The sequence below is a fragment of the Epinephelus moara genome, chromosome 12 (assembly GCF_006386435.1).
Source record: "Epinephelus moara isolate mb chromosome 12, YSFRI_EMoa_1.0, whole genome shotgun sequence".
Classification (NCBI taxonomy): domain Eukaryota; kingdom Metazoa; phylum Chordata; class Actinopteri; order Perciformes; family Serranidae; genus Epinephelus; species Epinephelus moara.
Window position 1 is genome coordinate 32,702,053 of NC_065517.1, and position 16,864 is coordinate 32,718,916.

Below are 16,864 nucleotides of genomic sequence, written 5' to 3' on the forward strand. Positions count from 1 at the left end.
ACAGCAGCTGTTAGCAGTTAGCAGCTAACTCAGAGAAGAGTAACAGCAGCAGTTAGCAGTCAACACTGACTTTTACTTTGACCTGGGACACAAACACTCGTCTTCTGAGTCAAAGTCCTGTGCTTGTGTCTCGCTTTTTAAACCACGTACGTCACTCTGAACGTCTGATAACAATGCAGAGGGGTTTATGTTAGAGCTGGTTGAAAGCCTGGTGTGTCTCATACGGACGTTAAAGGCTTACATTGATGCTGGAGTATTTTGACACCCTGGGGGTGAGACCAGGCCAGCCGAGGCCTTTCATCCAGTCTTCTATAACAGGCAAATCTGCAAACAGAAACACCAATATATGTCTGGATACTTTTTAAAACAAATTATTGTTATTATATCAAAATATGGTCGTTATCTCAGCTGTTCATTTATTCTCTACGTCTAAACTGGATTAATGTTCAGCTGTGAAAACCAGAAACACTCAGATGCTCTCTGTGCAGTGGTGCGGTGGTGATGAGGTGGCTGTACGAACAGGAAGCTGGTTAGCGAGGAGGAAGTGTTTAAACTCTCCTGTAGGTGTGTGAACTGTTCAGTCCTGTCAGACGTGTTCATGTTGAAGGTTTTAACCCACAGAGCTTCATGCCGCTCCTCCATTTCCATGACAACAGCCAGCCAATTATCACCTCAGATAGTTGTGATTAAGAGTAACTGAGTGATGCTGGTTCATTATTTGGGAAGACATAACGAGCTGTTTTTATCAGATCATTTTCAGAGACCGTTTTTCTAGCAGCGGCGCTGACCGTCTGTGTGTCGCACATTTTAACAACTCAGTCATAATTAGATAAATTAAAGTTAACCTCAGTAGGGATGCTGCGATCCGGATCATGGATCGAAAATATGCTGCGATCCAGCCAAAAAACATGGATCGGATCGCACTGCAGGGGATAAGTGCGATACTAGCACTCCATTCCACAAATCCGCTCCAGCTTTTCCATCCAGCACTTCATTGTAACACACGAAGAAGAGAGGAGAGCGGGAGGGGGAGATCACGTGATAACAACAACCGGGTGAAAAACAGCGTGGATAGTTGAAAAAAATGTCAGCGGTGTGGCAGTACTTCTTCTGAAAAGCGAAAAAGACTGGACTTTTCGTCTTGGGAAGTATGTTATTCTCATTTTGAGTAATAGCACTTGATCAAGCCTTTTCTATTATTCCACATTACAAAAAAAGTACTAAAAAAAATTGAACCTATTGGTCAGAACAGAGAGATAGAAATTTCTGCTGGTATCGGATCGGTACTAGGGCTGTGGTATCGGTATCGGATCGAAAGTGAAAAAGTTGGATCGCAGCATCCCTAAACCTCAGCAGGTTTTCAACATATTAAACCTTTTTCTGACTTAAAATGTATTGAATTTCCAATTTTCCTACACCAAACCACCTTAAAATGATAATAATAAAAAAAAAACACAACAAGCTCCCTGAACACCAGCAGACAGAGGAAGGAAAACTAATAATACAATAATAAGGACTGACTGAATACATTAAACCGTATTAAACTTACTAACAGTTTCAACTGTTTGAGTTTAAGAAAAATTTGTAATTTGATTTAAAAAAACAAAACATTTTTAACTCAATGTTTTGTGAGTAAAATAGTTTTAATGCTACAGCTAGAAAGAGTTTAGCTTGTTTTTTCCTTTGTTCACTGTAAAAATAAGTTTCAGTGAGGTCAAAATCTTAAAAAAGGCCAAACTGGTGACATGAAGCCATCGTTAAAAATGTGCAGTAAACAACTTAAACAAACTCATCAAGAAGAGGAACCGCAGTTGTTAGTGTAGTTAGCAGCTAACTCAAAGAAGAACAGCTGCTGCTAGCAGTTAGCGGCTAACTCAAAGAAGAAGAACAACAGTTGTTAGCAGTTAGCAGCTAACGCAAAGAAGGAGAACAGCAGCTGTTAGCAGTTAGCAGCTAACTCAAACAATGAGGTCCAGGAGCTCCTTACCCTCCAAGCAGAGGATGAGATCAGCCGCCATATAACAGGGACGCTAAATGATTGTTATTGACATGTGATGTCATTGTTATTGTTTATAAAGAGCTGCTGACACGTATGTTATGTCACACTAGAGGCTGACGCTGTGGTGTTACATGTCACGCCTCTTGATTCTGTGATGTCATCATGCTGTCTGACATCACACACTGGAGCCACATGATGTTGCTGTTGTTTGGTTCTGTGTAAAAATGAGAAGGCGGCGTAGAGGAGGGACGTCGTGGCGGCTCTGTGGCGCCATCTCTGTGTGTTTCTTACGTTGATGATACTCTGCTGTTGTTCAGAGACTCAGCACGGTTCATTGTTGAGTTTTTATAACGTGACGTTGGAGGAGGTTTGGAGTCGCTGTAACGAAAGTAAAGGTTGTTAAACTTTACATAAAGAGGATAAAAGTGCTGCAGACTTGAGGTGATGACATGTTTAGTCTCTCCTGATGAGTTGAGTCGATGATCCGACTCTGCTGCAGGTTCGTCTCTCTGACTTCATCCTGCAAACAGCTGTCTGAGCTGAGCTCCGTCTTTTTCCCTCCTGCACAAGTCTGGGAGTGTTTTCTGCCTGGAAACCGCTTTTTTTTTATGGACGGACCGCCTGTGTGTGTTTTTCTTTTTCCTTTTTTTTATTTCACAACCTCGCTGAACTTGAAAATGAAAATGAACTCACGTCACCCCTGCCTGCTGCCAGATTCCTGCTTTTGTCCCAGTTTTCTCTGAGTTTACTCTCGGCAGACCAGCAGCATGTTGAGCTAATTCACTCTGAGTCATGAGGCTGTTTATCTGGTTTGTGTACGAGCTGCACGCCGAGCCAGGCCGTCGCCGCCACCGCCATGAGGTGCTCTGAGGCGAGGGGGTGATGTGAGGCCGGCCGTGTGAGGACATTTCTGTCCATCAAACACTGATACAAGAAGCATCACATCACAAACCAGCTTCGAGGAATGAAACAGGCTCTTTGTCTGCCTCTATCTCAGACAGGGTGACGTATGACCACAGCCCTCCTTCACCTCCACCTCCACCTTCCTCCCTCACCCCTCCTCCCCTGTTTGTTCATGTCACAGTGATGGTGGTGGTGATGATGATGATGGTGGCAGTGCGGCTCGACCTCCAGCCTCTCGCCGCAGCTTAAAGGGTTAACAGGCAGCCACAACAAAGGAGCCGGTGCTGGGCCGGCGTGTGCACGAGAGTGTGAGGGAATGGGGGAGGATGGGGGAGGAAGGGAGGCGGGGGTGCTCCGGCTGCCTTCTAGCCCCGCCCTGGAATTCTTTATTGGAGAGGCTGTTTACAACCTCGACGCATAGGAGTCCCCGGGTTCATCGGCCCGGTGGGGAGGGGGTGAGGAGGAGGGGGAGGAGGAGGTAGTTGGACTCAGCAGAGAGGAAAGCAGTACAGGAAGAAGACAATAAGGAAATATGTTGAGGGCCTCTGAACTGCAGGATCTGAGCTTTTGTTTCTGTCTTTGTCTCGTCTTGACTCTTTATTTCTTCTTTGTGTCTCTAACAGTGTTTAACATGCACATGTCCAAGTCGCTGCAGCACGTGCACACCACAAATCATCATACACCACCACCCCCCACCCTTAAAAAAAAAAACCCTGTGGACTTTTCTGTGCAGCATCTCGTCCACATAAAGACCTGCGGCAGGACGACCTGCTCCTGTCTCCTCTGTTCCTCTGCAGCTTCTCTACTGCTGCAGGACGTCGAACAAAAACACTTCGTAATCTGCAAAGAAAGAAAAATATCTCTCACAGCCCGTCTCCTCCTCTGTCTCCTCAGTCTCCTCCGTCTCCTCCTCCACACTCCTGTGTTTACATCTACATTTTACATGAGCCCTTGTTCAGCAGATTGCAGCAGCGTTTACACAGATAGACACAGAAGAATCAAAACTCAGGCTGCACCTTTTGATTATTGTTGATTCAACATATGTTCAAACAGTATTCTCGTCATGTGTTCTGCATGACGTTCATGTTTCTATACGAGCTGATTCAGCTGACAACACAAATATAAGTTCAAATGTATTTTAAGTTTACCCATAAACCCTCGCTCCTTCAGCACAGGACACAAAACATAAATCAAGATAAAACACATTCATATTAATGTCTTATATTTTATGTGGCGTTAATATTCTAACATGGTTAGAGTTTGTTAAAAGTACAAATTGTCTCATTAAAACCTTAAAAAATGAATTAATTATTAATTAAAATTAAGTTCATAATACGTTTATTTTTAAATTAATATCTTGTATTTTGAAAGACCATGATGTTATATTAAGTTGTATGTTGTTTTTAAGTTCAAGTTTATGAGTTTGCACATAAAAACATCAAAATAATCATGTTTAAAACATTTTTTTTAATAAAAATGGAGCAAATTAATTCATATATTTTTTAGTATCTTATATTTTGTGTGGTATAACATGATTACAGTTGTTAAAAGCACAAATTGTCTAAACCATAAACACATCATAAAAAGACAAACATGATTGAGTTTATGAATTAATTCTATAAAAAAAAAGAGGCTAATTAGTTTCATATTAACATATTTTTAATAAATATTTTTGGTGAGTATAACATAACAGGTTATAGGCTGTTTGAAGTTTGAGTTTATGTCATTTCAGCCATAAGAAAGCAGAAATACAACAAAATAATTATGTTTATGAACACATTTATTTATATATATACATATATATATATATATATATATATATATATATATAACTGAGAGTTAATTATGTTAATGGCAAAGATAGTTTTCTATTAATATCTCATGTTCTGGGTGACCATGATATTCTGATATGTTGTAGGTTGAATACATTTTCTGTCATTTAACCATAAAATCATAAATACATCAACATAATTAGTTTGTAAACATATTTTTAATTAAATATCAGAGCTAATTAAATTAAAACACATATGTCTTTATTAATATCTTATATTTTCTATTTTTTCACATCAACATAAAGAAATAAAACATAAAAATAATCTAAACAAATGAAGATAACTGTGTTTATGTGTTTTATATTGAAGCCTGACACAGTTTCATCTGTTATATTTATATATTCAGTGAGATATTTCCGGACATATTCACTGTATCTGCATTTGTTCACTACATGCCTCTCGCGCGCGTCCTCGCGCCTGTCTGCTTCCCAACCTTTCCCCCAGTTCGAGCGCGCGGCCGGGTTCCGGGTTCACCGGGTTTACTCTGACACCGCTGACTCCCCGGCCACGCCCCCCGACAGCCACGCACCCCGCGTCGGACCAATGGCGTCGCGGCCACGTACTGATCACGCACCGCCTCGCCTGTGATTGGCCGCTGGCCGCTACACCTTTGCGTGTGATTGGCTGCGTGTTACCACCCGCCAGACGGCTCTGAATTTTGTTTCTCTGTTTTTTTTGTGTGTGTTTTTTTTTTTTGGGCTCCTCTCAGCTGAAGGCAGACACACACTCACACACTGAGACTCACTGAGGCACAGAGACACTCAGAGACACACCGGGACACACTGAGACACACCGGGACCGAGCTGGTGGAGGCTCCGCTCTGATCACCGCCTGCTCTCACTCCTCTCCTGTCTGTGCCGTGATTCTCTCCACATCGGCCGCACACTCTCCACCGTTTCTCCCGTTTCTCCTCCTGATGCTCAGCTTCACGGCGGAGCGCTGCTGTCAGGTGAGTCTCTGCATCCTGTCTGCAGCCTGCAGCCTCCTGCAGCCGCTCGGCTCATGTTTCATTATAAAGTTATTATAAGTGCTCAGGTCGGTGACACCGGCGGCTGGTCTCAGCTCAGCTGCTGCGGCGGTGACCGGGCTCCAGGTGAGCCCGTTACCGACTGTTTTTGTCTCGTTGAGTGTCTGTGGGCTGGTTTATCTGAGGTCATACTGAACCCAGTGTCTCCTGACTGTGTATGAGTGAGTGTGTGTTGCTGTGTATCCACAGCAGTTGCATCACTGCGTTGCATCGCTGTAGATAAAGTTTACAGATGAAGCAGGTCGGTTTGTTTTTATTGTTGGTGAGTAAAATCAGATTTGGGTTGTTTTGTCTTTGTTGTTGTCTGAGATGAGTCAGGAGGCTGCAGCTGAGCTCGGCTCTCACTCCGCCTCATTATAGCACCTCATTATGTACATTAAATACACCTTATCATTAGCACGATACTTTAGTCATGATACTATTGCCATTTTAAACGTTTTGTCACATGCTGAGTATAAGACTTCTTTTACCCTCTGCAAAGCTTATTATGTATATTAGAAATATAATGTATACATATAATCATCAGAGGTGCCTCAGTACAATATTATTGCAGTCATTTAGTCACGATATTATTGCGATTTCCTTTTTATATTTTATGACAAACATTATCTTCTTTCAACTGTACATTTTGTCCCCAAATGAAAACTTTGTTTGAAAGCAAACAATTTTATTTAATAAGATAAGGGACTGTTCTTTATTTATCAGAGGGAGGTAACTGGGATGGGACATTTTTGTCTTAATGTGATATAGTCATTTTAATATAATATATTACTGTATTGTTAGTAGGGATGGAAATCAGCAGAGGTGCCACGATACGATATTATTGTGCTGATTTAGTCACAATATTATGATTTTTAGTTTCACTGTACATTTACTCCCCTAAAACAACTGTGTCATTTTCTGACTGTTAAATGGTGTAATTTGGTTTGTGTCATTTTCTGACTGTTAAATGGTGTAATTTGGTTTTGTTTTTTTTTTAATTATTTTAGAAAATATGTTTGCTAGGGCATGTTTTTAAGAACTGCCAAAAATCTTAAAAGAAAAAAGAAGAAAATCACCAGCATTTTTATGAAAACATTTTTTTTAAGATGGAAAAAAAAGCCAAATTTTTTAAAAGATAAATTTTTATTTTTTTATTTTTTTTTTAAAGAAAATACAATTGTTGTCTTTGAAAATTTGCCCCCCAAAAAAAATTTAAAGAGGAAAAAAAAAGCCAAAAATATTTAAAGAAAACATGCCAAGCAGACACAAAATGTTTAACTCATAATAATATTATAATATTTATCTGTAACAATAACTGAATCCAGATCTTTTATTCTGCTGATTCATGTTTGTTGTGTAAAATGTCTGAAAATAGTAAAGATGACTCAAAGTTTCATATTTAGTTTGAAATATTAATAACACATTTAATATCACAGAAAACATTAAAAAAAATTTGCCCATATTGATCTTTAAAGAACCAATAACTGATGTTGATGATGTTGGTCCTAACAATCACATGTTGCCTCCTGAGTGTCTCGTCAATAACACCTCAGATATCAGTATTAATACTGATGAATGTTTTATTGATCAGATTCAGACTGAAGCTGCAGATGAGAACAACAAAGAGCCGACACAGGAAACAAAACGACGAAGCCTCAGAAATAAAAGATAAAATCAGATCAGTGACATCACAGAAATATAAAAGTTGAATCATTAAATCAGTTCAGATGATTCAGGCTGTGATGTCAAAGAGTTTTATTAAAACATTTATTATCATTACTAAACAGTAATTAAACCGTCCAGTGATGGTGATGATGATGATGATGATGATGATATCTGTGCTTCCTCTCCTGATCTCTTCACATGTTGCTGCTGTGATGTGTTTGTGTGATCTAATGCGTGGGAAATTACAGCGCCGGAGCTCTGTACTGTGTGTGTGTGTGTGTGTGTGTGTGTGTGTGTGTGTGTGTGTGTGTGTGTGTGTTGACTTCCTGTTCAGAGCTTCCTCTCCCTCTCTTAGTGGGGTCAGTCGGTGCATGTTAATGAGGGAGAGGGAGGTGGGCAGGGCTTGTTTGGGGGTGCAGGGAGGTTCCCGGGCAGCGGGGCCCCTCTCTCTCTCTCGTTCTCTCTCTCTCTTTCTCTCTCTTTGTATCTATATATGTTATGTCTCTCGCCCCTCACTCGCCCTCCCTCCACCCTTCCTGTTGGTGCAGCTGAATGTTCGCCAGACATCAACTTATCGCAGCACTCAGGAGCCCTTTGTCCCCCCCGTCACCTCCACCTACTTCTAGTTTTCAGCCTCAGTTTATTTATTATAACTTATTTTATATTTTAAAAAGGAACATATATATGTATGTGTGTATGTATGTATATATATATATATATATATACAGAAATTTATTTTCATTTTATTTTTTAAGCAAACAAATATATATTTTTATATATATATATATATATATATATATATATATATATATATATATATATGAATTAAAGAATTTTTTTTTTTTAATTTGTAAAAAGTAAAACGAGTAAAAATCTTTTAGATATTTTTGAGTAAAACTTTTTTCTCCCGCTCTTCACATGTACACGAGCACATGCGTGTGCACAGTTGGAGGGATTTAAAGCTGCCGTCCTCAGAAAACTTCACGGCTCCACATAAACACTTTAAACACACCTGTGTGTTCACCTGTGCACCTACATGTACACAAACTACACACCTGTGTACTTCTGCTTCAAAGTGTCGTCAGTTTTCATGTCTAACTTAACCTTTAAAAATTCATAAGTGTTAAACAGAGCGTTGAATCGTCTATTTAAACTGATCCTTTTTATTATTATTAGTCTTATTTTGGTAGGACGGCTCAGGAGGAAGGAGGAAGTAGCAAAACAGTGACATCACTGGTAGTTATAGAAGGGTGGTGGACGCTTCGCCTCCCAAACAGCTGTTTGATGTCCAGCTATTACAGTAAATGTCAGCAGCAGTAGCAGTGTAAACATTTGGGATCCCTGCTGCTTCTCTTAGTTTGTAGTCGAGTCAAACAGATTTTCTTTTTTGCTGACACTTCAGACAGAAAGCCATTTGGGATCCCAACTCTCTCACATCTGGATAGCGTTCAGGTTTTATGGACACAAAAGAGCATAAATAACTATCATTCAAATCATTAGGGAACTCAGCACATTTGGAATCCCAACTCATATGTGACATTGCTTTTTCACATTGTTGACTTTTGATAAAACTGATTATCTGAACCCGCAAAACAAAATACAACATAACATTACAGGAGAACACATTTTGCATCCCTGCTGCTTCTGTTAGTTTGTTGTTGAGTAAGCCAGAATGCCATTTGGGATCCCAACTCATATCTCTGACATAGTGTTCAGGTTTTCTGGACACAAAAGAAACAGAAACAGAAGACACTTGTTCATTTGTAGACGGTTTATATTAACTTGCTGGCCACAGTCATCAAGTCGTTACAGCAAATGTCCCTTGCAGCAAACGACTCAGTAAACATTTTGTATCCGTACTGCTTCTCTTAGTTTGTTGTCAAGTCAAACAGATTTTATTGCTACAAAAGAACTGAAATATGTTGCAGCTCACTACACAGTACCTTACCTGGGAGCCAGTCTGACTTATGTCCAGCAGAGACATTTGGGATCCCATCTCTCATATTTAAAGTTGTTGTAAAAGGACAAAGACATTTGTTTTTGTCATCAACTGTCAAACTTTCTGGACACAAAATAACAAACTGTATTTTTCAAATAATGTGGGAGCTTAGTTGAACACATTTGGAGTCCCGACTCATATGTAAAGTTGCTTGTTCACGTGTGGCTGTTGATAAAGCTGATTATCTGAATATACTTTTTTTTTTAAAAACGTATCAGTGTACTTCCATTAGAGGAGGAGACATTTGGCATCCCTGCTGTGCAGTCATGTAAAAAAGACACTTGTTTATGTTGTTAGCTGGTCATAGTCACTTGATTGCCTGAGCACAACAGACACTAAACAACATTACAGAGCAGTACTTTTTCACAAGAGGACACATTTGGGATCCCAAATTATATTTACATTTGTGAATTACTCTGTGAATAAGATGTGATCTGACAGCAGATGACAGATGTTTCTGTCATCTGCTGTCAGATCACAGATCACGCCCAGTATCTGGACTCCAGACGACAGACAAAGACAGATATAAAGTACAGAATATATTTACTGTCTGTGGTGAACAGACTCAGAGTTCAGACTCGTCTGTTGTTTCACAGAGCGTCGGTGTCGGCGACGACCTCGCGCTGCAGCAGGTTATATTTAACATTTTAAAACCATCACAGATTTCTGACCTCGCCCAGTTAATTAAATCAAACATGTAACCCGACCCGTGTAGGAGTGAGATCATGGAGTCAACACAGTTCAGGCTCTGTTTAGTTTCTCTGTGTCACCACACAGAAAATATGTTTGAAAGAACCAAAAGTTTAACGGCTTTTTTATTTTTGGAAACTTTTCCTGAACCATAAAACGACCACATATAAAACACAGGAGGTGTATGGAAGCCTGTTGGTGCCAAAAACAGCAGCTGTTTGTTTGATTCTGTAAAGATTTAGTTTTCAGTTGAACTCAGTTTGATTCCAGTTTGTTTGAACCTTAATTCTGATTCTCGTTTGTATCTGAGTGTGAATATTAAAATAAAATAATTTAATCATCCTCTGACGTCCTGGTGTCTCTCAGGTTGACCGTATGGACGGCCGGACGGTGTCCACCATGGAGCTGAAGCCGTGCATCGAGTACCACGACCTGGAGGCCGCCGAGGCGCTCGTCAGCATGAGCTTCTGGGGTCAAAGGTCGCACAAGCCCCGCCCACTGACCCCCACCTCCGACTCCTGTGACTCCATCCATCTCCACCCGGAGGGAGGGGATGCCCCAAAAGACCTGATTGCTCTGTCCTCGCTGGTGAGACACTTTTATTAAATCTGAAAAGATAAAAGTTAACTGCTGCAATCTGAAGATCTGAGGCTTTAAAATGAGTTTTAATTGTATAATAATATCATAATTTAAATGAAGAAAAAATACTTTCTTCTTATCACTGTTATTTAAAATTAATTGTAATCCTCACAACTTGTGACTATTCACACTTTATTGAAGTATAGACTTCATAAAGAATGAAAATTAAAATAAATTATAACTTGAGTAGTGGTTGTGTTTTATTTTTGTTTTTTATTATTGAAAAATCTGCCGTTTATTTCAGTGAAAAACCAAAAAAACTTGAATCAGAATTTTTCTTAAAAAGAAAAACTAAATTTTCTGGAAGTTAATTAATTAATTTTAATTAATTGAATCATTTAAACATGACAGCGTCCCTGTTTGTCGTGACCATCTTCTCTGTGGTTTCCTCCGCCAGTGTATGACTCCGCCTCACAGTCCGAGCTTCGCCGAGGCCTCCACCACCGCTGTCCTCACAACCACCACCACCTCCGCCCTGAGCCCCGCCTCCAGGCCAGTCTTGCCCCGCCCTGTCCTCAGCACTGGCCCTGCCCTCCTCCTCACTGACTCCTACACCTGCCTCCCTCCACCCTCCTCCACCTCCACCTCAGAGACCTCAGCACTTCCACCTCAGACAGAGTCGTCCTGTGTGGCTCCGCCCAGTAGAGCGATGGCCACCAGCGTCATCCGCCACACTGCCGACAGCCTCAGCATTCCTCCACCTCCACCTGCAACCACCCAGCCGACAGAAACCTCCACGCCCCCTCAGACGGGAACTCCAGAGACTCTTCCAGAGGAGAAGGACGGAGCTCCTCCAACTCCAGACAGCCCGTCCTGTCCTCCCTCTTCAGCGTCTCCTCCTCACTCCTCCCCGCTGTCTTCCTCCTCCTCCTCGCCAGTCCTCTGCCAGGTGTTCCCGGTGAGCAGCCGGACGGGGATGATCTCCGCCTTCGTCCAGGCTCCGGTTCAGGTGCAGACTCAGGGGGGGCCCAAGCCCATCCTGCCGCAGTCTCCTTCCAGCTTCGCCCAGCCCCTGCTGGTGGGCTCCGCCGTGCCGCAGGGGACCGTGATGTTCGTGGTCCCCCAGGCGTCCATGTCCCAGGCGCCGCAGGGACCGCAGACTGTCATGACCCTGGGCAACACTAAGCTCCTCCCCCTGGCCCCAGCCCCCGTTTACATGCCGACAGGAGCGAGCGGCGGCGCCTCGCAGGCCGACTTCTCCCGTAGACGAAACTATGTCTGCAACTTCCCCGGCTGCAAGAAGACGTACTTCAAGAGCTCCCACCTGAAGGCTCACCTGCGCACGCACACAGGTAGGATGCTCAGTCACCTCTGATGTCACTTCCTGTTCACTTCATTATCATAGGACTGTTTTGTCACTGTCCTCTAAAAACCATGTATCTCCAAATTTGTGTTAGAATTTATTTTGACCGTCTGAGATAAATGAACCCTGCAGGCAAGAGTGTGGAGATACATGGTTTTCACTGGGCGTTCTGACCTTTGACCTCCTGGCACTTGTTTGCATGTTAATCAAATGTCATGTTTCTCATATATAAATAATGAAATCAGATTAACCCTTCGAACTCTGTAATGTAAAGCATCCACCGGTGCCTACAGTGGTATTTTTACTTATTGTGATGTCATTTCCTGGAGTAGCTTCAAATTCTTCATATCTCTAAAATCTGTACAACCTGAGCTACATGTTTATGTAACTTTATAAACTATAATAATTGATTTAAGTATTGAAATGGTGTCACAGAAAAAGAAAAAATCATTTTTTCAAATTTGAAGAAAAAACTTAAAACAGATTTTACAAAATAAAAAACACAAAACATTTTTTAAATGTAGAAACTTAAACAAAATATTTCTAAACACTTCATAAGTTATTTTAAGTCTGTACATTTTTTTTTTTTTTTTTTTTTTTTTTTTAAGATATGATCAGATGATTCACCATTTATTCCTTTGGTGCCATGGCATGTTTTGGTGTGGGTTTGCACCACATGTAACAGAGCGCAGTGACGTTATCATGAGAGAACAACTTGATGACAGAAGCTGCAGAATAATTAATGTTCTGTCTGTTATGGTTTTTATTTTAGGTTGATATATATACAGGAATATGTAAACAGCGATCTATCACGGCTGTTACGGCGAAATACCGGCGTTATTACAAGGAAATACTTCCTTTGTACAGCTGGACAGTCAGGTAACATAAATCAATGGTGTGATGCCGAATCAGACTCAAGTCTGAACTTTCTGCTGCTAAAACAATAAATGTTTTTGTTGTGGTACTTATTTCAGATCTGTGTGTACAGGATCATACAGATGAAGAATTAAACTGCAGAGCAGGAACATTATTTCATGATCATGTGGGGGTTTTTTGGTGCGCTAACCGTCCGTCTTCTTCCTCCGCAGGTGAGAAGCCGTTCAGCTGTCACTGGGACGGCTGTGACAAAAAGTTCGCCCGCTCCGACGAGCTGTCCCGCCACCGCCGGACGCACACCGGCGAGAAGAAGTTTGTCTGTAACGTGTGCGACCGCCGCTTCATGCGCAGCGACCACTTGACCAAACACGCCCGGCGACACATGACCACCAAGAGGGCGTCATCGTGGCCCGCCGAAAACCGAGACCTCAATAAAGTGGCCCTGCCCAAGGGCCAAAACAGAGGCGCCGCACTTCCTGTCGGCATGCTGGTCTCTACTGCCAACTGAGACCCTGTTTATACTCGGCTTTAAAATGCATCCTGGTGATCTGAACGCAGGCAGAGACACGCCGCCATCACACCTGCGTCTGTCCTGCGTCTCAGCTGAACACTTGTGTCCTCACTTCCTTACTGCCGATGTCACAAGACGGGTTTATTTCAGCAGGTGCGACTGGCGGCACAGAGTCATTGGGGACATGTAAAAGAGCGCAGCGTTGGCGCGCTGTCACCAAAACAACCGCCACATCCTGCACTGATGACACAGTCCTAATCAGGGACACATCAGTACACACTGAGGTTTACACTACGACAGATTCGTGGTCAAACACGTCCCGGTCCCCCTCAACAGGTGGTCTGAGTGATCAGGTCATGATGCGTCTTGGTGGTCGTTTCCACTCGTCTTCAGTGCCGTCCACTTGTGATGCGATGGTCCAGAACGCATTTTAACCAGGTGTAAACAGGGTGTAACAGACTCAGTCAGGAGCCTCACAGGGCCAACTCAGGACCCGGGGGGAGGGGGGAGGGGAGGGACGCCAACCAGACGCCGACAGGTTCATCTGGTTGTTTCAATCAGCTCCACATCAGGAGGATATTTTCTACCAATCAACTCTGCTGGTGAAGACGTCACTGAGCTCCGGCTGCGTTTACACGAACCACGACAAACTCTGAGTCACAAACTTTAAACTGTTTCCTCTGTTTCTGCTTCAGGTTTGATTTTGGCGAGGTGCAGGGAGGAAACTTTGTAGTTCATACAGACACACCAGCGCCCCTGAGAGGCCGAGACCTTCATTACACTCCAGAAAACACAACTGTTGTATCATGAATATCTGACCCAAATATTAATCAGATCCCACCAGCAGCATGAAGCTCCTGTTACTGTGGAGAAACACATTCAAGCTCTGATGCTCGTTTTCCACCAAATCAGCTCCAGTTTCAGTCATGACTTTAGAAACCTTGGTGCTATGAAGCGAAGCAGCTCGTGTTTCCACCAGGTTTGTGCAGAACCTTCAGCCCCATACTTTGACCACTACTGGTTGCTAATTGGCTGAATAGTTTGGACGTGCACTCAGAAAACACCTCCCAGTCTTTACCAATGCTGTATTTCATTACTTTTCTCACCAGCGTCCATAATGTCCGTACAACTTCCAATAAATACAGCCATGTACATTTTAATCTGAGCACAGTCGAACAATAATGATAACGATAATATCAGCAACATCTGTGGGATGAACTTAAACACCATGACCTGCCTCAGCCAGTGACATAAGCCACTGAGTGACATGGCGGGATATTACACTGAACACAAATCAACCTTTATAATCAGCACAGAGATCAATTAGTGCCAATATTATTTGTGTGACTAGTCCAGATTGACAATCTGTGTAAATCTGGAAATATAAAACAACGTCCAATGATACACAAAGATTTTCAAACTAAAAAAAGGCTATTTTGCTAAAACCGATCTGCAAATACATAAATTAATGATAAATATCTGTGAATACATTTAAATAAAAGCCAAAATGAAAATACAAGTCATTTGACACACCTCCCCCTTTTTGCGCTTCTCAGTTTACTTTAAATCCAAATGTCTCAAACCAAAATTAGGAGCCAGAACGAGCCGGTTCATGTTGGTGTTAAAGGTGTGTGAGTGTTTACACCACTTTCTCCAGTTACATGACGTGTTCAGCTCCTGGTTGCCAAATTCGACGCAGCGTCGTTTTACTTAATATGTAAAGTTTGATCAGTTCTTCCTGCAGCCTGACGGTGTTTTAACTTTCCTCCACAGTTTGTGTTTAAAACATAGAAATCAGATTAAAATGAAAACACATTAAAGAAATGAAAGTGATGAAGACATTTTGTTTATCAGCTCAAAAACAATCAGAGTTATGTTAAGGTCAAATTAAAAAGACGACAGCGTGCGTTGTGTAGACGGAGCCGGAGCAGCCAGCAGAGGACAGAGCGAGTTTCCCGCCCTGCTCAGGACATTTTATTCCCAACAACCACAAACTCACCGGAGGAGGAAGAGGAGGAGGAGGAGGAGGAAGGCGACAGGCTGCTATTCATTCACGGACAGAAACCAACAAAAACCTGACATTGCACTGGATTTTTTTAATCTTGCTCGTTTTTGTACTCTCTCCGTGTATAATCATGTTTACTTCATGTGTAAATGTCACGTTTAGCGAAATGTATGCACTCGTTTTATTTTTGCCAAAGCCTCTGTATCGTGCTTTTATTATCAGCCGACTTCTGTTCGTTTGTCTGTGACTGTAAATACTGTAAATATATTGATATCTATATGAATGTTACGTGTATTCCAATCTGCATTTATTGACAGTACGAAGTTATTGATATTTTAAAATGTCAGTGGACAGTATTCCTCACTGTGATACTACCTACTATCTTTGCTTTACACGTTAATATTATTTAATAAACTTTGTTGAGGAAAAAGTGCTGTTTTTTTTTTTTTTTTTTATGATAGCTTGATTTGGCCCATAGTGTAGCCAGTAAGAAAATACCTCGTTATTAAATGTTATTCTTAATAATAACAGCTTATATCGGAATAATCCCATTTCTGAACATTTGCCTGTAAGCGATGGTGAAGATTATGGCTTTTATAATAAAACATTACCACAAACATACATGAAGTTTGTTCTCTCACGCTGCAACACATCTCAGTCACATTTAGTTTTATCTTGAAGGAAATATTAAAGACAGCAGATGGGAAATTAGCATCATCGCTAAGCTAACTGTGACTAATTTAGGTTTTATATTGTTAAAAAAACTCATTTAGTTTTGATTAAAGGAGCAGTGCAACATTTTCTGTCAGAGCGAGACGTCAGATGGACATCAGTCTCATGGTTAGCTTAGCTTAGCTTAGCATAAAGACTGAAAACAGGTGGAAACAGTTAGCCTGACTGTCTAAAGTGCAACAACACACCAACCAGCTCCTGATGAGCTCTGTATGATCAGTTACTAAACATGTCGGTGTTGTACATTAAACTACTAACTGGTTTGTAAACCACCTCGGCCAACTACGCCACTGAAATGCGGGTTATATGATAATGCATTAATAATAACATAATGTTCAGAATCATGGACGGATGAACGGCCCCAGGCTGCTGGGCACAGACCCAGGAGCCCAAAGTGTCAAATGTCATAACACATGACGACCAGGAAGAGACTGGAAATGAGAAACAAAGACACAAAAAAGACGACAAAGAGACGCTGAGGAACTGCAAAGACAAAATAACAACAACAACAGCAAGCAACACAATCACAAGGAGACAGAATAAATTAAAGCAACTCAAAATGACCAAAAGACACACAATTCCCTCAGTATGACAAATAATTACATTAAATAAACAAAATAAACACAAAAAATACCTCAAAAGCGACACACAGTGAACAAAACTGACCAAAAAAAAATCCTCAAAGACACTGACATGACCTT

At 41.5% G+C, this 16,864-nt stretch overlaps 1 protein-coding gene across 1 annotated transcript; it reads left to right on the forward strand.

Annotated features, from left to right (window-relative positions):
• Window positions 1-5,425: 5,425 nt before the first annotated feature.
• On the forward strand, window positions 5,426-16,050 carry klf11a (Kruppel-like factor 11a). Its single transcript, XM_050058023.1, has 4 exons — window positions 5,426-5,683; window positions 10,464-10,685; window positions 11,134-12,028; window positions 13,128-16,050. The coding sequence occupies exons 1-4, from the start codon at window positions 5,651-5,653 to the stop codon at window positions 13,421-13,423; spliced, it is 1,446 nt and encodes a 481-aa protein (XP_049913980.1). The 5' UTR covers window positions 5,426-5,650; the 3' UTR covers window positions 13,424-16,050.
• The last annotated feature ends 814 nt before the right edge of the window (window positions 16,051-16,864 follow it).